We start from the raw sequence: 24,163 nt of genomic DNA, 5'->3' as shown, positions 1-24,163 counted from the left end.
ACAGATTCATATAAAAGAGCCATGGACTCATCCGTGTGAGGACCAGCAAGGTCAATCAAACAGATCCATGCCCGAGTTCAGAAAACAACTCTAACACCTTGTTCCATTTTCTTCCTCGATGCATGCGTGGGTATCTTCGGTGACCTAGAGCTCGAGCACCGTATGGTCAGCACCCTCTAGGATCCTTCGCAGGTCACCTAGTGCGTCACTCATAGGCCACTTCCTTGGTCCCTCATCCACCGTACCGGAAGCTCACCATTTAAATCGAACCGAGGCTGGTCAAGACCTCTGTCGACCTTGCTACACGAGACATCCTCCGTTGACTATTTGTCAGCTGTTGCAACTTTATCACTTAGGTCTCCACGACCTCATTCACAAGATGGTCAAAATGCTTTCCCAGCATTCTTGACATAAAACAGTCATTTAAAAACAGGTCATAAATACAGTTTCTAACGAACTCTCATCTTTTCACATCATTCCACATCATTTCTCGTTATTCCACTTTCTTCTAAATCAATTCACTTTGCTTAATCCACATCCAATCATATATATCCTCATCGTCCTTCATCCACTCTCATCCAATCACATCATATTTCATCTCATCACATCTATCCATATATATCCTCATCACATCTTATCCATTCTCATCTACCCATATCCACATCACATCACATTATATCCATTCATATCTTATCTCATCCATTCACATCTACCCCGATCCACATCACATCACATCCCATCCATTCACATCACATCCATTCACATCACATCCACTCACATCACATCTCATCCATTCACATCTATCCTGATTCACATCACATCTCATCCACTCACATCACATCTCATCCATTCACATCTATCCCGATTCACATCACATCACATCTCATCCATTCACATCTATCCCGATTCACATTACACCTCATCCACACATCACATCTCATCCATTCACATCTATCCCGATTCACATCACATCACATCTCATCCATTCACATCTATCCCGATTCACATCAAATCACATCCACTCACATCACATCTCATCGATTCACATCTATCCCGATTCACATCACATCACATCCACACATCACATCTCATCCATTCACATCTATCCCGATTCACATCATATCTCATTCACTCACATCTCATCTCATCGCATCACATCACATCACATCACATCACATCACATCACATCCATTCACATCTATTTACATCACGTCACATTGACATCCACTCACATCTCATTGCATCTATGCACATCCATCACATTCATTGCATTCCCATCCCATCACATACATTCTATCCACATTACACATATATCCAGTCATTCACATGCAGATCTATTCACATCCATCCATTCATTCACATTCACATTCACATCCACATATATTCACATCACATCACACTTCATCCACATCCTCATCCCTTTACACCACATCACATCTCATCCACATCCATTTACATCACATCACATCCACATCCATTTACATGACATCACATGCTTTCACATAACCTCACATCTCATCATTCTCATCTCATCATTCACATCCACATTCATTTACATCACATCACATCATTTCACATAACCTCACATCTCATTCTCATCTCATCATTCACATCCACATTCATTTACATCACATTCTTTCACATACACCTCCACATCCATTTACTTTACGTCTCATTCTTTCTCATAACCTCACATCTCATTCTCATCTCATGATTCACATTCACATTCATTTACATCACATTCTTTCACATACACATCCACATCCATTTACTTTACGTCTCATACTTTCTCATAACCTCACATCTCATTCTCATCTCATCATTCACATCCACATCCATTTACTTCACATCTCATCCACATACATTTACATCACACCACATCCTATCACATCTCATTTACATCCACATACATTTACATCACACCACATCCATTCACATCTTATCACATCCATTCACATCCTATCACATCTCATTCCCATTTAGTAGCTTTTTCTACTTCGATACCGACGATAGGACTTTTTCTAAATTTCTGCCAATTGCTTGGCCTAGGTAAAGGTTCTTTTTCTCGAGACGGCTAATTTCATATTCTTTCTCAAATTTATCAAGTGAAATATGTTCAATATTCTTCTTTTGAAATAAAAGAATTCATGGGATTTACAAAAATCAATTCTACCCATATTTCCCAATAATGCTCAAAATTCCACTTTTGATAAATATTCATAAATTGAATTATACTAGAAATTCCACTTTTTTCATTTAATTCCTTGGATCTCAACTATCATGGGAATTCCTCTTTTTGCATTTAATTAATTGCATTCCAAATGTCATGGGAATTCCTCTTTTATCATAAAATAATTTTATCTAAAATTCCTTTTTTCTTTAATAAAAATATCCATTATCCAAATATGCTAAGAATTTCACTTTTCCCATTTAAATGATTGAATTTCAAATTTCATGGTTATTCCTCTTTTATCATTTAAATTTTCTCATGCATAAAATAAATTTATCTAAAATAAAATATCCATTAATTCCAATATGCTAAGAATTCCACTTTTCCCATTTAAATGCTTGAGTTCCAAATGTCATGGGAATTTCTCTTTTATCATTTAAATAAAATTACCATAATTTTCTCTTTTCTTAATTATTTAATTATGCATAAATCTTAAAAATTAGTTTTCCATTGAATGTGATGAAAATCATTCTTTTAGCCTAGGATATTCAATCCTAGAATATGGTAGGAAGTCCTCTTTTCAGGTTATGCATAAGAATGAATTATGTATCAATTTCTTAAAATAATTGCCATAGCTTCACTGAAATTACTGATAATTTTTAATATTTTTGAAAAGAATAAACTTAGGAATACAATTATGATAATATAACTATCTTCTAAACTTAAATCCAAGTTATGGATTTAAATCATAAGATTATCATAATTTTAAAAGCATAAAAACCACTTTCTTAAACTCTAGCTTCACAAGCCTAGAGTTTGATTTGTGAATTGAGAATTTATTAATGAGAAGCATCATTTGAATAGAGAATTCATCATAGGAATACCCTTTCTTTTGCGGAGAGAGAGATAAGCATAAAAAGCATCCTAATTAAGCATAAAAAAGCATCCTAATTAAGCATAAATGTAAACTTTTCTTAATTATTCATTACAACTCTTAAGAAAAGCTTGATTTGTATTATAAACACTTAATTTAGAAACTTCTCAAGCTTGAGAGGGGTTGAGAAGTGAAAACATTGAGAATAGTAGAGAAAAACCATAAAATTACACTTTGCCTCTTGTCTTTGCTGGCTTCTTTATCTTAGAAGAAGCCCCCAACCAATCAATTGGTTAGTGTGTTGAAAGGAAAGCTCCAAGGATGGTTGAAGAGAGAGAGAGGCTCCACTCTCTCCAAAAGTAGAGGATTTTTAAGGGATAATAAAAAATATCATTATTTTAATGTAATATTGGCATGGTATTCACAGATTTTTTTAACAAAAGACTAAGGATCTATTTATAGGTGAGGGAGGCCTCTAACCAAGTCCAAGTGGGTTCTATAATTTTCCAGGTTCAGTTTGGCTGAATTTGGACAAGATTTGGACCTAGTTTGGCTCCCTTTTGATTTGGTTTGATCTAGGAGAGAGGAGAGATAAAAATATCACAATTTTATTGAATTAAAAACTCCACCACATGTGTGAAATAGGCGTCTCCTTGAAGTCTCCCCCCTCCTTACCAAGGTGTCAAAAATGTATCATTATACCAAAATATCTCATTTTTTTAGTAATATCTCATAGTTTTTAACTAATAAACCTTGTACTCAGTCAACTCTTCATCTTATGTGGACATTTACTCATTTTTGGGTATTTTCTTTTATTCATTGGATTTATCTCCTCCCCACACTTGGATTAATCCTATTGGCCCATAGGAACCTTAATTAGACCATAATCTAAAACTTTCTGAAAATCTAGACCCTTAGGCTAAGGTCCTTTATACACATTTTCAATTAATTCCAATTGCACATTGGAAAGTTCTTTTTTAATTTATGTTTCAGGGGAAACCATTTTAGACACTAGGAGGATTTTTATATCAAAAAATATATCAATTTAGGATTATCTCTCTCTAGACATTTTCTCTCTCCAGGCCAAAAGAGGGTAAAACAGGATCTTTCTTCTATTTCAGAGAGGGGAATAATTACAAGATCAGAAGGGGAGGTTCTTACACCTTTACACCTCAAAATCTCGAGGGAGGAATCTTACATCCTACCCCACTTAAAAAATGCGAGATGTCCTCATCTCGCACCACCTGGAGGACAACTCTTTCCCTTAAGATCCAACTGATTCTCAGGTTCCTTATAGTCTGGTCAACCCAACAGAATCTTGGGATAAAGATCCCTTCATATAGAACTCATTATCAGATAACAATTCATTCAGAACATATCATTTATATCCTTAACTCAATAATGGTCTCTCATACCAAAAATTTCATCTGTGAACATTCTTCCATGAGAATTTCAGTCATGGAGGTTTTCAATTTGTCATCCCTTAAATAGACCCACTCGGTCAAGAGTTAACAACAGCAATCTGTTAGCACAATTCACTAATCTCGTAGTGATTTACTGAAGTCATTATCGCCATTCCAGTTATTAACATCATTTCTGGGATTCGTGCCATTCATCCTAATTGTGGTTTTGTTAAACTTATCACCTTTCAACCAAAATTCACGAATCATCATTTTTCAATCACAATCCAAATCAACTCATCAATTCTCAACCAAAATTCTAAAATCATATCAACCAGCATTCGAATTCATCATATGGATAGCATTTTTGCTTATAATTTTAAGGTCTTAGATTTACTCGTATATACTGCCAGTAAAGAGCGCAGTTATACCCTCGCTATATACGGGTAGTCACGGTCCTTGGAATTATAAGGTAAATACCATCATGTCTAGGCCTCAAGCAAGTCAGGGATTCCATACAATTGCGGTACTTCCATCTGAAGACCCAATTACCTATTTATGAATCTTCATTTTGAATATCAATTTGTATGAATTTCATCACACAATTACAATCTTTTACTGGTACTTCATAAATTTTTGACATCTCTGGCTTCTCGATTGTTCCACTTTAGCCAATTGGCTCTCATACCAGCTGCAAGATCCTTGCCCCCTCCGTGCAACGAATTCGGGGGTGCTAACAGTGGAAGTAGCACTTCTTGTGTAGGGCAAAGCCTCTCACTCAGGGCCTGGCCCACATATATTCGGCAAGAGACTAATCCCTCGGTTCTTTCAAAACTGAACCCGGAAAAACTTTCCTCGCACAGAAAGCACGGGCGATTCCTCCATGATATTTTTATTCTAATTTAGTCAAGAGCCTTAACTAACCAAACTGATCCGATTGAACCCGTAAGTCACATGGTCAGATCTAGGAAAAGACTTGCCGCCTTGGATCATAGAGACCAACGGTTTTTCCTCATCGAGAGGCATAGCCGTTGATTCTTTTCCATAGAACAAAGACTATCCGGGATTTAATTCATCTATCGTACCATAACAGAATTGAGTCTCATTTTAGGGATCCATTAGTCCAGCCTAACCCCATCTAGTCCCATGAGTTAGCCAACTGCCCAACCACTGTAGCGATGAGATCCATTTAGGAATTTAATTAGGTTTTATCCTGGGTACCAGGGAAAAGAGTTCTGAGGCCCCCTAGCTTTTTCGGCTGTCTTTAAAACAATCTTTTAATGAAACCATAGAATCACTGATCATAATCCTCCAAAATGTGCAGTTGAATTCCAATTTCCATTCATTCCTTCATCGGTGTACCTATGGCATCATTGGCAAAACCAGAATGCTCACCACCTGTCCACTCAGGGGCCTTTTCAATAGTTCCTAGCTCATAGTACTCAGAAAATATATTCACTTATAAAAATCTAGATGGACTCTCCGTGAAGATCAGCAAGATCAACCAACAGATCCATATAAAAGAGCCATGGACTCATCCGTTGAGGACCAGCAAGGTCAATCAACCAGATCCATGCCCGAGTTCAAAAAAAACAACTCTAACACCTTGTTCCATTTTTTCCCTCGACGCACACGTGCGTATCTTCGGCGCCCAGAGCCCAACACCGTATGGTCAGCACCTTCTAGGATCCTTTCGCAGGTCATCTAGCGCTTCACTCATAGGCCGCTTACCCTCATCCACTGTAACCGGAATCTCACCATTTAAATCGAACCGAGGCTGGTCAAGATCTCCGACGGCCTTGCTATGCGAGACGTCCTCCATTGATTCTCCGTCAGCTCTTGTAACTTTATCACTTAGGTCTCTCACGACCTCATTCAAAAGATGGTCAAAATGCTTCCTCAGCAATCTTGACATAAAACAGTCATTTAAAAACAGGTCATAAATACAATTTGTAACAAACTCACATCTTTTCACATCGTTCCACATAATTTCTCGTTATTCCACATTCTTCTAAATCAATTCACTTTGATTAATCCACATCCAGTCATGTATATCCTCATCGTCCTTCATCCATTCTCATCCAATCACATTATATTTCATCTCATCACATCTATCCACATCTATCCTCATCTCATCTCATCATTCACATCCACATCCATTTACTTCACATCTCATCATTCACATCCACATCCACATCCATTTACTTCACATCCACCAGTCATGTATATCCTCATCGTCCTTCATCCATTCTCATCCAATCACATCATATTTCATCTCATCACATCTATCCACATCTATCCTCATCTCATCTCATCATTCAAATCCACATCCATTTACTTCACATCTCATCCCTATACATTTATATCACACCACATCCTATCACATCCCATTCACATCTTATCACATGCAATCACACCCTATCACATCTCATTCCCATTTAGTTGCTTTTTCTACTTCGATAGCGACGATGGGACTTTTTCTAAATTTCTGCCAATTGCTTGGCCTAGGTAAAGGTTCTTTTTCTCGAGACGGCTATTTTCATATTCTTTCTCAAATTTCTCAAGTGAAATATGTTCAATATTCTTCTTTTGAATAAAAGAATTCATGGGATTTACAAAAATCAATTCTACCCATATTTCCCAATAATGCTCCAAATTTCACTTTTGATAAATATTCATAAATTGAATTATAAACTCCACTTTTTCCATTTAATTCCTTGGATCTCAAATATCATGGGAATTTCTCTTTTTGCATTTAATCAATTGCATTCCAAATGTCATGCGAATTCCTCTTTTATCATAAAATAATTTTATCTAAAATTCCTCTTTTCTTTAATAAAAATATCCATTATCCAAATATGCTAAGAATTCCACTTTTCCCATTTAAATGATTGAATTCCAAATGTCATGGGAATTCCTCTTTTATCATTTAAATTTTCTCCTGCATAAAGTAAATTTATCTAAAATAAAATATCCATTACTTCCAATATGCTAAGAATTCCACTTTTTCCATTTAAATGCGTGAATTCCAAATATCATGCGAATTCCTCTTTTATCATTTAAATAAAATTATCATAATTTTCTTTTTTCTTAATTATTTAATTATGCATAAACCTTAAAAATTATTTTTCCATTGAATGTGATGAAAATCATTCTTTTAGCGTAGGATGTTCAATCCTAGAATATGGTAGGAAGTCCTCTTTTCACGTTATGCATAAGAATGAATTATGTATCAATTTCTTAAAAAAATTGCCACAGCTCTGCTGTTATTACTGATAATTTTTAATATTTTTGAAAAGAATAAACTTAGTAATACAATTATGATAATATAACTATCTTCTAAACTTAAATTTAATTTATGGATTTAAATCATAATATTATCATATTTTTAGAAGCATAAAAGTATAAAAACCACTTTCTTAAACTCTAGCTTCACAAGCCTAGAGTTTGATTTGTGAATTGAGAATTTATTAATGAGAAGCATCATTTGAATAGAGAATTGGTCAAAGTAATGCCCATTCTTTTGGGGAGAGAGAGATAAGCATAAAAAGCATCCTAAAACTGGTCAGAGTAATGCCCATTCTTTTGGGGAGAGAGAGATAAGCATAAAAAGCATCCTAACTAGAGTAATGCCCATTCTTTTGGGGAGAGAGAGATAAGCATAAAAAGCATCCTAATTAAGCATAAATGTAAACTTTTCTTAATTATTCATTACAACTCTTAAGAAAAGCTTGATTTGTATTATAAACACTTAATTTAGAAACTTCTCAAGCTTGAGAGGGGTTGAGAAGTGAAAACATTGAGAATAGTAGAGAAAAACCATAAAATTACACTTTACCTCTTGTTTTTGCTTGCTTCTCTATCTTAGAAGAAGCCCTAACCAATAAATTGGTTAGTGTGTTGAAAGGAAAGCTCCAAGGATGGTTGAAGAGAGACAGAGGCTCCACTCTCTCCAAAAGTAGAGGATTTTTAAGGGATAATAAAAAATATCATTATTTTAATGTAAAATTGGCATGGTATAGTTCACAGATTTTTTTACAAAAGACTAAGGATCTATTTATAGGTGAGGGAGGCCTCTAACCAAGTCCAATTGGGTTCTAGAATTTTCCAGGTTCAGTTTGGCTAAATTTGGACAAGATTTGGACCTAGTTTGGATCCCTTTTGATTTGCTTTGATCCAGGAGAGAGGAGAGATAAAAATATCACAATTTTATTGAATTAAAAACTCTACCACATGTGTGAAATAGGCGTCTCCTTGAAGTTTCCCCCCTCCTTACCAAGGTGTCAAAAATGTATTATTATACCAGAATATCTCATTTTTTTTTAGTAATATCTCATAGTTTTTAACTAATAAACCTTGTACTCAGTCAATTCTTCATCTTATGTGGGCATTTACTCATTTTTGGGTATTTTCTTTTATTCATTGGATTTATCTCCTTCACACACTTGGATTAATCTTATTGGCCCATAGGAACCTTAATTGGACCATAATCCAAAAGTTTCTGAAAATCTAGACCCTTAGGCTAAGATCCTTTATACATATTTTCAATTAATTCCAATTGCACATTGGAAAGTTCTTTTTGAATTTTTGTTTTAGGGGAAACCATTTTAGACACTAGGAGGATTTTTATATCCAAAAATATCTCAATTTTGGATTACCTCTCTCTAGACACTTTCTCTCTCCAGGCTAAAACACGGTAAAACAAGATCTTTCTTCTATTTCAAAGGGGGGAATAATTACAAGATTAGAAGGGGAGGTTCGTACACCTTTACACCTCAAAAGCTGGAGGGAGGAATCTTACATCCTTTCCCACTTAAAAAACGCGAGATGTCCTCATCTTGCAACTGGAGGACAACTCTTTCCCTTAATATCCAACTGATTCTAGGGTTCCTTATAGTCTGGTCAACCCAACAGAATCCTTATAGTCTGGTCAACCCCACAGAATCCTGGGATAAAGATCCCTTCATATAGAACTCATTATCAGATAACAATTCATTCATATCCTTAACACAATAATGGTCTATCATACCGAAAATTTCATCTGAACATTCTTCCATGAGAATTTCAGTTATGTAGGTTTTCAATTTGTCATCCCTTAATTAGATCCACTTGGTCAAGGGTTAACAACAGCAATCTGTCAGCATAATCTACTAATCTCGTAGTGATTTGCTGAAGTCATTATCGCCATTCCAATTATTAACATCATTACTGGGATTCGTGCCATTCATCCTCATTGTGATTTTGTTCAACTTATCACCTTTCAACCAAAATTCATGAATCATCATTTTTCAACCAGAATCCAAATCAACTCATCAATTCTCAACCAGAATTCTAAAATCATATCAACCAGCATTCAAATCTTATTTTTGCGCTCGTGTGTTTCTTGTTTAGATGTGCTACTCCTCCTCTTTCCGGCGAGTTTGGGATGGATGGGAGATAGCTACACACTTGTGGACTCTCTAGCATCAAATCAAGGATGAATATGTATTGGCCATGTTATGTGCAGGCTTATGTAGCTACACACTTGTGGACTCTCTAGCTTCTGCGGGGTGGTTCCAATTTGTGGTAGACAAACTTCATTATTTTAATGTTGTAGAATTGGAGCATGATCACCGTCTTTGTGAAAGAGAAGGGGTTGCATGGCATCATAAGGGGTTGGTAATCATGGTTGGCTTGTTCCCTAATGGATGCTAACTTGAAGTGTTATGCCATGAGGTCTTTTATTATATGGATTGTCTTAGGAGTTCTTATGTTGTAGCTGTTGTAATGTGGAAGGACTAATACATATTTTTCAAGTATGATTTAGTTGTGTGTTTGTTTGTGTTCATAGGATGGAGAGTAAAACTGGTAGGAAATAAAAACAAACGGTAAAAAGAAAGAGCAATCAAGTGATGCTAAAGGAAAGCAACAAAGAAAAAGTGGAGAAAGTTAGTCCTCTGGCTATTCATGAGTTGAAAGAGGCTTCTAGAGATGGCAATGGGATGGATGAAGCCGGGGGGGGGGGGGGGGGGATGGGAGAGAGAGAGAGAGAGAGAACAATTGGATGAGACTCAAATGCAGTACCTGTTCCCTCTGGCTCGGGGAGGGGTTTACACACTCTTTCAGCACTTTCAGCTTGTCATACGTGTGTTCTCTTCTCTTCCTCCTGATAATGGAGACTTCCTTCCTGGTGTCTATTAGCATTCTTTGAGTTTGCTTGATAGCTGCTGCTGCCGACCATGCTCTAGCGAGGGGGTGGTTCCCCTTGAAAGCTTCCTCCCAGATATTTTTGATTTGGGTCTGCACGCAGGGTAGGTCAAATAGCTTTGGGTCTCGGTATGGAACCAGCTACTTCTAATCTTGTTATCCTTGTCATCTAGCAGCACAACCAGTGGGTAGTGGTCCGACAGACATGTAGAGCTATCCATATTCGCTTTGCACCTCAGGAACCTATTTCCTACTTCGGAGGAAATATAGCATCTATCTAATCCAGCTTTTCTAGTAAGTGAGCCTTTTCCATAGTTCTGCCACGTAAATTTGCCTTGTTCACCAATATCTAGCAGAGAGTGAATGGCCTTCAGCTGCGACCATTGCTCCTTCTCCTGGCCTTTAATGGTTTGTCCTAGGCCTTTGAATCTATCCTCCACCTGTTCTACCATATTAAAGTCTCCGATTAGCACGCATGGACCTTCCACTCTCTGCAGGGATTGCCAAATGTTCGCCCGGTTTGTTGCATTGCCTGCAGCGTAGATGGCAATGACATTAATGGGATTGGGTCCCCCCAATTTAACCCCTAGCCAATGGGTGTTGCAGGGCTTAGAGATGATCTGTAAGATGTCCTTCTTCATTTTCTCCGCTATGCCCAAGGCTGAGCCCCCAGATCCTGTAGGATGAGATGTAGTAATCCAGAAACGGCTTGAGTCAATGCTTTTTAGCCTCTGCATGAGAGTCGCCTCTTGGGCTTTAATTTCTTGCAGACATATTATGTCTGCATCTTGATGCATACTGTGCAGCCATCTTTTCACCGCCAAGGCTTTTAGAGGGTTGGTGAGTCCCTTTACGTTCAGAGAAACTATTTTCATTTCTTACCAGTTTTGGTAGAGCGCCTCTCTAACTGAGGAGTACCCGCTGGGGATTTTGCCACCTGATCTCTGCTCCTCTTGTTATCTTTTTGACATTCCATCGGTGCCGGGGTAGAGGAGATGAGATGAGTCTCTTCATCTACTTTTTTCCCTTTGCCTTTATCCTTGGTCGGGGTCGAATCCTTGGTATCCATTGAGTCAACTTCCTTCTCCAACCTGTTTATGTCGAAGCTAGGTTGGGCTTGATGGTAGGAGGACGCAGATGATTCGGCCGTCTCAGCGACCTCCGACTCAAGGAAATTTAGCAGTGGTGCGAATCTGTTCCCTTTCCTTCCTTGCATTTTTTTGGGGGGATCTCCACGTTTCTTGTTCTTGGCAGCGACAGGGATGAACTCTTCCTTTTCTTGGAGGGGGCCCGTCCCACTTTTGGCTGCGGTCTGGATGGGCGCAGATTGCTTTTATGGGTGTTTGGCTGGGCAGACCTTGATGGCATGACCTTGAAGACCACAGTGGAAGTATGCGTTCGGAAGGTGTTTGTACACCACAGCCTGAATTAGGGTAATCCCGTCATCTCTGTATATCTCGATGTTGGCTGGGAACGGCCCCTCCAAGTCCATCTCCACCAGGATTTGGGGGTGCCATCTTGGATTAAAGTCCTGCTGAGGTCGTCTACCCAAGATTTTCCCAAGGGGTTCAGCTACCTTGTGGAGGAAGGGGTAGTATTGCATGGGGAGGTGAGGGAACTCTACCCATACAGGGTAAAGGGTCGATATTGGCCCTTCAGTCGAGAAGCTTGGGGACCATCTGGAAAGGCACAGGGGGTTGTTACGGATAAGCCATTGGCCCGCCCCCAAAACTTTTAGGGCCATCTCTGGGGTCTTGAGGAGGAAGAGATAATAATTGTTGGGGAGGACCTGTGCAGTGGAGATTTCTACCCCCAATGGACCCTAGGACTGTCTTACCCAAGACTTTAGGGTTTCCAGGGGAGGGCGGGGGCCGAACAATAGACCCACCACTGCTCGAGCAAAGTATTCCTGCTCTAACTTCTTAAGGCCATCAGAGGGAAGAAATAGCTTGATATTGGCATAAGAGTTACCTTGATGATCTCCGAGTGGAGGAGTTCCAGCCATTGGAGTGTCATCTGGTGATTGCAGAGCGGGAGGGGATTGCATGGCACCTCCGCGGGGATGGACTTGGCGATTCGCCTCATCTCGGTGTGATGCTTCTGCAGTATGAGATGGGGAGATCTGCGCGGCCGCATGTCGCTCCAAGCAGGCCACTCTTTCTCTGAGAAAATTGCGCTCTGCTTCCGCGTCCGCCAATGCATGATGAAGAAAAGCGGGATCTTGAAGCAGAGGAGTCGGTTGGGCGGTATGATGGGAAAGAGGGGGCATGTCCTGCGCCACCGGGACCAACGCCTGCGAATCCAGGTCCATGATCTCACGCGACCTGGACTCCTTGGGGACGGCATCGAAAGCTTGACGCCACAGGTCCAAGACCTGATTTGGCCCTGTCAAAGCCTGTCGCTCGGTGTGTTGCTGCAACATGTCGGTTCTTTCCTTGACGAGCGAGGAAGCGGTGGCTCTGTACACCTGCTCATATTTGATCATACTCGCTCTGCTGAATTTCCTCCGTTCAAATAATCAGTAAAAGCCTCAAAATTCAAAATTTTGAAGTTTTAGTTATAAAACCAATTAATCGATGCATTTTTTCAATAAAAACTGGTTGGGCTTGAAAGTCATCATTTTCTCGTACCCTTCCTTATTTTCTCGTACCCTTCCTTACTGCACAATAAAGATCTGAGGATTCCCATGATGTGCCACAGCACCGAGCGCACTATGGTGAAGGGCCAGGGGCCTCTCGTGATGTGATTTAAAGGTTCTTGTAACGTGCTGAGACAGGTTAGAAAAAAAGTTTATTTCCGACAAGGGTATATTTTCTCGTACCCTTCCTTACTGCACAATAAAGGTCTGAGGATTCCCATGATCTGCCACAGCACCGAGCGCACTACAGGGTCCTCTCGTGATGTGATCTAAAGGTTTTTGTAACGTGCTGAGACAGATTGAACGGACGCAAGGTATAACTTGCAGAGCACAGGAGCCTTGAGGCCTAATTCCTATAAACGTTTGCATCCAGTCTTGCTTCGTTCAATCTCTAATTAGCACAATACAGTTTGCCATGGGAGGAGCAGGTCCTTACGTTGAGTTCAATCCTATAAATGTTCGTCTCCGCCGGCAGCATTGTGAAGGTGCAGCTGGAGGCAAAGACGAAGATGACCGCCTGCATGCAGAGGAGGCTTATCAGCGCGCCATACCCTTTCTTACGAGGTGGAAAGAGGAGCTGCTGTCTGAGCACGGCTACGAGGAGCTACCTCAGCTTCTCGCTGACGATGTTCTCTTCGCCATGTCGAGTCCAAAGAAATACCCTGCTGCGGCTGCTTATGCAGCTGGTGGTGATGATCAGAGGCGCATCTTCAAGCTGCCCAAGATGGCCGAGGGCTTTGCAAGCACCTCTTCACCATGGGATTCTGTGTTTACTTCACTGAAGGCCGCGAGGCCCAACCGGAACAGTACAGACCTCTACATCGACGAGGCTCCGCCGCTCCAAAACATCTTCTACATTCTGCAGACCATGTTTGATGAGATGCTCGTGCTGGTGAGAGAGGATGAGATCGACGACTATGGCGAAATCACCTACAGCCGCGTCCTGCCTCGAAAGTTGTGGATCCAGCACAACAGCGACATCTTGAAGGCCGTGCTCGGCCTATCTTCCACGGCCGAGCTGGAGCAAGATGCAGAGAACGAAGGAGTCCGTGAAACCCATAACTGCTACTCCTATGATGATCATCGGAGCTATAATGAATATGATTCCGAGCCCGATTACACTGCCTGTGGCCTCGAATGTGGATATTGCGGCAAGTGCCCGTATGAGTGAGTGAGTTAGCGTACAGCACTGTTCACCTTCATTTTCGATGCTAAAATATAATGTTATTTTGGAATGACTTTACCCTTAATTGTGAGAGAAATAAATTGATCTTTTTGTGAGCAGCACAATGTTAATTTTTTATTAAATTACTAGTACTTAATCCGCCTGTTGCTGGGGTATGTAAAAGACATTAAGAAGTGAAACGTAGGAATGGAAGCTGGAATACAAAGGGTCAATCTAAGGGATTTTTTCCTCTTATTTTTTTAGAAATCTAGGATTTCTCTTTTCTCCTCTCCTTGTACCTTGGTTGTCCATGGTTAATATGTAATAGATTGCGATGATTTATTTATTTTTAATAAGGTGTATAAAAAAAGCCCGTAAACTAGCTTCATATTTAAAAAGAACAAGTATTTAACTAGAACCCTAAGTTAGAAAAATTTTCCTCCTAATTTCAAGAGGTTTTCAAAGGCTAACTCAAATTTTAAACCTTAAGAAACCCTCAAACAACGTATCCCATTATAACACCATGTAAACATCCATTGCTTTCTTGAATTATGAACAACGCACTTACAATATTAATGATGTAGGCTACATATACGAGAAAATTTGAGAGAACAATTGATACCCATCAAAAAGATATATTTTATCCATGATGGTAGATCCAACATTGTCTTTTACATCTTTATTGCTCCCTTTTCCAATCATGGTCCCATGTTTTCGTAATCATGTACATAACAAGAATATAAGAGTTGTCCATTGTGGTAGATATAACATTGTCTTCTATACCTTTGTTGCTCCATTTCTCAACTTGATGCTATGTTTTTACAATCATGTCAATCAAGACTATCCTATATGAGAGGGGTGATAGCTACACATGATGATTGTGCACATGAGGGGGTAATAGCTACATATGACGATTGTGCACATGAGAAGGGATCAAGCATGCACCTTATATTTCAGTTTCCAAAAAAAGACCTTGCACATGAGGGGGATCAAGCATGTGCCTTATATTTGAATTTCCAAAAAAAGACCTAGACAAAATATGATTACATTAAGGTTCAAAAAGAGTTTGGTATACTTAAACCTTCCAAACAAGCAAATCTATGATTATCTATTCTATTATGCAAAGGTTTTCCTCTGTGCTATGTGTCACTCTCTCTCTAGCATCTCCTCTTAAACCATCTACTCTCGTCCTCTAGCCACGTGGAAAGGGTGTATAATATATCTAGCTTAAGCATAAAGCTTAATGCATAGAGCTTAATCTATGCATTAAGTTTAATTCATAGAGCTTAATGCATTAAACATATTGCATAGATTCAGCTTAATGCATGTATTAAGCTATATGCACTAAGCTTAATCTATACTACATAGATGAGGCATATAATACACCGAGCGAGTAAAATCGAGCAAGGCCCAAAATCAAGCGATGACAAAAACCCTATTGTGATCTCTCTCATTCTAGTCTTCATAATATTTTTTAAATTCATTTTAGTGTTCTCATTTTAGTCTTAGCAATATATTTTAAAATCATTTTAGTCTTCTCCATTCAACATGAAGCCCTAATTTTTTCAATGGCGAACCACGCAACATACTCAGAGCACAAAAATAGAGTCAATGCAAGATGGAGCAATCAACTCTTTCCCACCATACGAGCATGTGTTTTTCAAGAACTGACTCATATCGATAGTTAGCACATGTGAGAGCCATGAACCAAATAAAAAACAAAATGGAAATCAAAGTGTGCATAGCATAACATCAATGATAGAAAACACATCATTCGAGAGGATGGTTGTTAGCACACAATCCAACCCTCCTCACTCTCATCATATCCACGAACCTAAAAACCAAATAGAATTCAAAGTGTAAATATCATGACATCAAAGACAGTAAACACATCATTCGAGAGGATGGAGTGGATGGTTGTTAGCACACTATCTAACCCTCCTCACACTCATCATCCATATAAAAGCATGATTGTTGATGATGTGCTCGTGTCATCCTTTCATACTTCTTGTCTGCAGCCATTCTTTAGCATTGAACCAAAAATGTAAAGGATATATTTGATAGCCACATTTCAACTAATCAACTAAATAGAGATTGATAGAAAAGACATTGTAAGATTCCTCCCTCTAGCTTTTGAGGTGTAAAGGAGTAAGAACCTCCCCTTCTGTTCTTGTAATTATTTCCCTCTCTGAAATAAAAGAAAGATCTTGTTTTACCCTGTTTTGGCCTAGAGAGAGAAAATATCTAGAGAGAGATAATCTAAAATTGAGATATTTTTGGATATAAAAATCCTTATAGTGTCTAAAATGGTCTCCCCTTAAATATAAATTCAAAAAGAACTTTCCAATGATCATTTGGAATTAATTAAAAATGTGTATAAAGGGCCTTAGCCTAAGGGTCAAGATTTTCAAAAAATTTTAGATTATTATGGTCCAATTAAGGTTCGTATGGACCAATTGGATTAATCCAAGTGTGGGGATGAGATAAATCCAAAGAATAAAAGAAAATACCCAAAAATGAGTAAATGCTCACATAAGATGAAGAGTTGACTGAGTACAAGGTTTATTATTTAAATACTATGAGATATTACTAAAAAAATGAGATATTTTGGTGTAATTAAACATTTTTGACACCTTGGTAAGGAGGGAGGGAGACTTTAAGAAGGTGCCTATTTCACACATGTGAATGAGTTTTTAAATTAAAAATATTAAGGTATTTTTATCTCTCCTCTCTCCTAGATCAAACCAAATAAAAAAGGGAGCCAAACTTATCCAAATCTTGTCCAAATTAGCCAAACTAAAGCTGGAAAATTCTAGAACTTAGTTGGACTCAATTAGTGGCCTCCCTCACCTATAAATAGACATTATTTTGTATTCTCATCTGTGAACTATACCATGCCAGTATTACATTAAAATAATGATATTTTCTATTATCCTTTGGAGCTTCTCTCTCTCTTGAACCTTCCTTGGAGCTTTCCTCTCAACACACTAAGCAATTGATTGGTTGGGGGCTTCTTCTAAGATAGAGAAGCAAGCAAAAACAAGAGGTAAAGTGTAATTTTATGGTTTTTCTCTACTATCTCAACGTTTTCACTTCTGAATCCCTCTCAAGCTTGAGAAAGTTCTAAATTGAGTGTTTATAATGCAAATCAAGCTTTTCTTAAGAGTTGTAATGTGAATAATTAAGAAAAGTTTACATTTATGCTTAATTAGGATGCTTTTTATGTTTAAAAAGAAAGGGTTTTTTATACTTTTATGCTTCTAAAATATGATAATATTATGATTTAAATCCATAAATTAGATTTAAGTTTAAAAGATAGTTATACTATCATAATTGTATTACTAAGTTTATTCTTTTCAAAAATATTAAAAATTATCTGTAATAGCAGCGGAGATATGGCATAATTTTTAAGAAATTGGAACATAATTCATTCTTATGCATAACGTGAAAAGAGGACTTCCTACCATATTCTAGGATTGGTCATCCTATGTTAAAAGAATGATTTTCATCACATTCAATGGAAAACTAATTTTTAAGATTTACGCATAATTAAATAATTAAGAAAAGAGAAAATTGTGATAATTTTATTTAAATGATAAAAGAGAAATTCCCATGACAATTAGAATTCAATCATTTAAATGGAAAAAGTGGAATTCTTAGCATATTGTATTAATGGATATTTTTATTAAAATTTAAAGAGAAATTTTAGATAAATTTATTTTATGCATGAGAAATATTTAAATGATAAAAGAGGAAGTCCCATGACATTTTGAATTAAATCATTTGAATAGTAAAAGTGGAATTCTTGGCATATTGAGTTAATGGATATTTTTATTAAAGAAAAGAGAAATTTTAGATAAATTTATTTGATTATAAAGAGGAATTCCCATGACATTTAGAATTCAATCAATTAAATGTAAAAACAGGAATTCCCATGATATTTGAGATCCAAGAAATTAAATGAAAAAAAGAGAAATTTTTAGCATAGTTCAAATTATGAGTATTTATCAAAAGTGAAATTTTGAGCATTATTGGAAAATATGGGTAGAATTGATTTTTGTAAATCCCATGAATCTTTTACTCAAAAAGAAGAATATTAAATATATTTCACTTGAGAAAACTAAGAAAGAATATGAAAATATCCGTTGAGAAAAAGAACCTTTACCTAGGCCAAGCAATTGGCAGAAATATTAGAAAAGTCCCATCGGTATCAAAAATAGAAAATGTTACTAAATGTGAAATGGATGTGGATGTGAAAGAAGATATGAGAATGAGATGTGAGGATATGTGAAACGATGTGATATAAATGAATGTGGATGTGAATGAAGAGATGAGAATGAGATGTGAGGATATGTGATATAAATGGATGTGGATATGAATGAAGAGATGAGAATGAAATGTGAGAATATGTGAAAGGATGTGATGTAAATGAATGTGGATGTGGATGTGGATGTGATGTGATGTAAATGAATGTGGATGTGGATGTGGATGTGATAGATGTGGATGTGGATGTGATAGATGTGGATGTAAATGGATGTGGATGTGGATGTGATATGATGTAAATAGATGTGGATGTGGATGTGAAAGGATGTGATGCAATGTTAATGGATGTGGATGTGGATGTGAAAGGATGTGAGGTGATGTAAATGAATGTGGATGTGGATGTGAAAGGATGTGATGTGATGTGGATCGGGGTAGATATGAATGGATGAGATGTGAATTAATGTAATGTGATGAGATGTGGACATGGGTAGATGCGAATGGATGAGATGTGATAAGGATAAATGTGGATAGGTGTGATGAGATAGAATATGATGTGATTGAATGAGAATGGATGAAGGACGATGGGAATACATTTGATTGGACGTGGATTAAGAAATGTAGATTGAGGTGAAACAATGTGGAAAGACGAGAGTTCATTATAGAAACTGTATTTATGACCTGTTTTTAAATGACTGTTTTATGTCAAGAATGCTGGGGAAGCATTTTGACCATCTTGTGAATGAGGTCGTAGACCTAAGTGATAAAGTTGCAACAGCTAACAGAGAGTCAATGGAGGATGTCTCGCGTAGCAGGGTCGGCTGAGGTCTTGACTAGCCTCGCTTCGATTTAAATGGTGAGCTTCCCGTACGGTGGATGTGGGACCAAGGAAGCGGCCTATGTGTGAAGTGCTAGGTGACCTACGAAGGATCCTAGAGGGTGCTGACATACGGTGCTCGGGCTCTAGGTCGTCGAAGATACCCACGCGTGCGTCGAGAAAGAAAATGGAACAAGGTGTTAGAGTTGTTTTCTGAACTCGGGCATGGATCTGGTTGATTGACCTTGCTGGTCCTCAACAACGGATGAGTCTATGGCTCTTTTATATGGATCTGTTGGTTGATCTTGCTGATCTTCAACTGAGAGTCCATCTGGATTTTTATAAGTGAATATATTTCCGGGTACTATGAGCTAGGAACTATTGAAAAGGCCCCTGAGTGGAAAGGTGGTGAGCGTTCTAGTTGCTAATGATGCCATAGGTACACTGATGAAGGAATGATTGAAAATTAGAATTCAACCGGATATTTTGGAGGATAAATGATCAGTGATACTATGGTTTCATTAAAAGATTGTTTAAAGACAGCTGAATTTGTGAAAAATGCAATTTCATATTGGGTGTGTAAGTGGTTTGACTATCTTGAAGTTTGCATGAAGCGCCGGCTAAGGGGCTTTTCCCTGGTACTCGGGATAAAACATAACCAAATTCCTAAATGGATCCTATCACTACAGTGGGTTGGGTGGTTGGCTAACCCATGGGACTGGTGGATGGGGTTAGGCTGGACTGATGGATCCCTAAAATGAGACTCAATTCTGTTATGGTACGATAGATGAAGTAAATCTCAGACAGTCCTTATTCTATGGAAAAGAACCAACGGCTCAATTCATTGCGCGAAGGGGACAGGGATCTTTCAGACATGGTGAATTCAAACATGAAATTAAGTGCTAGTGTCCGAACTACTTGTGCCAAGGACAAGTCAAATACATAAGATAAAAATAGTCACCCATTGCCAGATACAGTAAACAAGGAACACTTTATATGATAGAGATAAAGACACAAAGATGAACAATGGGGGAATGTGAGTCTAGTAGAAAATTACCACACTAACTGTAGAAAAAAGGACCAAAAGAAGTCAGATACGGAGTGTCAAATCTCACTAGTCATCATAGGGGTTCACCCCTGCACAAGCATCAACAAACCTCATTCTCCAAGTGCTCCACTATCATCCTCAAAGAAGAACCTGTACCCGTGTAGCTACGCAAGTATGGATCTATGTGGTTGGAGATGATGGAATCATCTATGTCCAATGAAACACATGATCTCCCTGAAAACAGGCATGCCTTTAGAGTGGGTGTTGTGCCACACCCTAACTCCAAGACAATACCCTCTGAATGACATAGCAGCCCCAAGAAGCATGATAGAAATGTATGGCTCATCTCTAGTCCACCTCAAAGTGAAAATCCCCCACCACTGACAATGCACTCACTCACTGTGGCAGATAATGCATAACACATGAGTCCATAGCTCCCATGCGCAAAGCCTCAAACAATGGTCTACTGGCTAGAGCGAAAGTGGGTGCAAACATTTTCCTTTTGTGACCAGGTACATCATAGAAGTATGGAACTGCATTTTCCATAAAGAAACAAGTATAAACTCAACCATGCAACAAAGTTCAATTACTTAATACTATAGAAAAATCAACCCAACTCACAAAGAGCATTGAAAGGGCAAGTCACATTACCTCTGTCATGCTGTACTCTTGTCCAATGTATCCATATGTAGAGTGATGGAAGACCACAATCCATTGCCAAATCTCCAAGTCATATACATTTGAGTACCGCTCAATCCACCCCATTCTATCTCCTGCTCAAAAATATTGACTAGGTTGGATCCTGCACAACAAGTAATCTCGACCAACAGAAACTGGATTTCAAAGGAAGCTCAAACTTGCCATGTAGGACACCACCACCAACCAACCACTATCAGAAAGAGTAGCAACCACACCAAACATAGGCCGTAACATGGGCATGTTCTTCTATAAGCACATCCCATGGAGGCCTTTATGCACTCCCATGTAGACTCCCTCCAAATGGGAGGTCTAGCAAAATAAAGTCAGTTGCCCACTTTCCTTGTGTGCACACAACTCATGGGGTTCTTCTTTAATGTGAAGAACTCGTGGATGCAGGTGTACATGGGATCTCTTTGACCACAAGTAAAAGCCTTTCCAATCACAATATAGTCCCCATTAATAGCCATATGATGGAGGGACACCATCAAAGTGTACACTGTGCTCCCTCAAAAAATGAATGAGAAGGGAAGCTTCAAAGTAGATGTAGATGAGGACAAAGGCTCTGCACAAGAGCACAAAATGAAGGAAAACCATCACAAAAACACCACGATGAAATGGTCACTAGACTTACCAAAGGAGGAAGCCACCAACTCACCAGTACGACCCAACTCATCCTCATCATAGTTCGCTAAAATCTCAAGAGCACGTTTCTGGATTTGGTCTAGAATGAGATCCCTTGGGAGCCACCTAAATTCACCACACCAACACACATGAAACCAAGATGCAGAAACAGTTCATGAAAAGGCACCATTCATAAAGCCACTGAAGTTGGAAGATCACACTATGTACTTGTGGTTGCCTCCTTTGAGAAGAACAAACATAGCTTTTGTAGTCTTGTTTGCTTCAAAAAGTGAAAGCCATCGCAACCTCACATCCGGCTCACATCACACAAAGCAAGTAAATTAAGCTTCTCTAATGAAACAAAACTATCTTGACTCCATCTCAAAGAGATTTTACTTCCTTATGAAACAAAACTATCTTCACTCTATCTCAAAGAGATTACTTCCTTATGAAACAAAACTGTCTTCATTCCATCTCAAAGAGAGTACTTCCTTCTTCTATTCATCACCCAACTTTGGATCCAAAATATTCAAGATCTGCCAAGGCCAAAATAATCTTCAACTCTAGGGTAGAAGCCAATGAATACACCAATGCTATACCTTGCCTATTAAGTCCGAATAATTTTAAGACATACATTGCATGTTAGAAGAGACCAGACTATAAGGAACCCTAGAATCAGTTGGATATTAAGGGAAAGAGTTGTCCTCTAGTTGCGAGATGAGGACATCTCGCGTTTTTTAAGTGGGAAAGGATGTAAGATGCCTCCCTCCAGCTTTTGAGGTGTGAAGGTGTAAGAACCTCCCCTTCTGATCTTGTAATTATTCCCCCCTCTGAAATAGAAGAAAGATCTTGTTTTACCCTGTTTTAGCCTGGAGAGAGAGAAAATATCTAGAGAGAGATAATCCAAAATTGAGATATTTTTAGATATAAAAATCCTCCTAGTGTCTAAAATGGTTTCCCCTAAAATGAAAATTCAAAAAGAACTTTCCAATGTGCAATTGGAATTAATTGAAAATATGTATAAAGGACCTTGGCCTAAGGGTCTAGATTTTCAAAAACTTTTGGATTATGGTCCAATTAAGGTTCCTATGGACCAATAGGATTAATCCAAGTGTGTGAAGGAGATAAATCCAATGAATAAAAGAAAATACCCAAAAATGAGTAAATGCCCACATAAGATGAAGAATTGACTGAGTACAAGGTTTATTAGTTAAAAACTATGAGATATTACTAAAAAAAATGAGATATTCTGGTATAATGATACATTTTTGACACCTTGGTAAGGAGGGGGGAGACTTCAAGGAGGTGCCTATTTCACACGTGGTAGAGTTTTTAATTCAATAAAATTGTGATATTTTTATCTCTCCTCTCTCCTGGATCAAAGCAAATCAAAAGGGATCCAAACTAGGTCCAAATCTTGTTCAAATCTAGCCAAATTGAACTTGGAAAATTCTAGAACCCAATTGGACTTGTTGGCTAGAGGCCTCCCTCACCTATAAATAGATCCTTAGTCTTTTGTAAAAAAATCTGTGAACTATACCATGCCAATTTTACATTAAAATACTGATATTTTTTATTATCCCTTAAAAATCCTCTACTTTTGGAGAGAGTGGAGCCTCTCTCTCTCTTCAACCATCCTTGGAGCTTTCCTTTCAACACACTAACCAATTGAAGGGGAGCCAGGCCCTGAGTGAGAGGTTTTGCCCTGCACAAGAAGTGCTACTTCCACTGCTAGCACCCCCGAATCATTGCATGGAGGGGGCAAGGATCTTTCAGCTAGTATCAGAGCCAATTGGCTAAAGTGGAACAACCGAGAAGCGAGAAATGTCAAAAATTTATGAAGTACCAGTAAAAGATTGTAATTTTGTGATGAAATTCTTACAAATTAATATTCAAAATGAAGATTCATAAATAGGTAATTGGGTCTTCAGATGGAAGTACCGCAATTGTATGGAATCCCTGACTTGCTTGAGGCCTAGACATGATGGTATTTGCCTTATAATTCCAAGGACCGTGACTACCCGTATATAGCAAGGGTATAACTGCGCTCTTTACTAGCAGTATATACGAGTAAATCTAAGACCTTGAAATTATAAGCAAAAATGCTATCCATATGATGAATTCGAATGCTGGTTGATATGATTTTAGAATTTTGGTTGAGAATTGATGAGTTGATTTGGATTGTGATTGAAAAATGATGATTCCTGAATTTTGGTTGAAAGGTGATAAGTTGAACAAAACCACAATCAGGATGAATGGGACGAATCCCAAAAATGATGTTAATA

General features: G+C 38.2%; 1 protein-coding gene across 1 annotated transcript; it reads left to right on the top strand.

Moving 5' to 3' along the window:
* Positions 1–13,525: 13,525 nt before the first annotated feature.
* On the top strand, positions 13,526–14,552 carry LOC147607488 (uncharacterized). The gene has a single exon (XM_086790553.1). It carries the CDS (start codon positions 13,684–13,686, stop codon positions 14,437–14,439), a length of 756 nt encoding a protein of 251 aa, XP_086646679.1. The 5' UTR covers positions 13,526–13,683; the 3' UTR covers positions 14,440–14,552.
* Positions 14,553–24,163: the final 9,611 nt, after the last annotated feature.

The sequence above is a fragment of the Cibotium barometz genome, chromosome 55 (genome assembly GCF_041138505.1).
Source record: "Cibotium barometz isolate CiBa-2024 chromosome 55, ASM4113850v1, whole genome shotgun sequence".
Taxonomy (NCBI): Eukaryota; Viridiplantae; Streptophyta; class Polypodiopsida; order Cyatheales; family Cibotiaceae; genus Cibotium; species Cibotium barometz.
Note: the sequence above shows the minus strand (reverse complement) of the source record. Positions and strands in the feature narration are given on the sequence as shown.

What these genes read in the sequence shown, in the direction of transcription:
- LOC147607488 (XM_086790553.1), top strand. Translation starts at nt 13,684, where the DNA reads ATGGGAGGAGCAGGTCCTTACGTTGAGTTCAATCCTATAAATGTTCGT.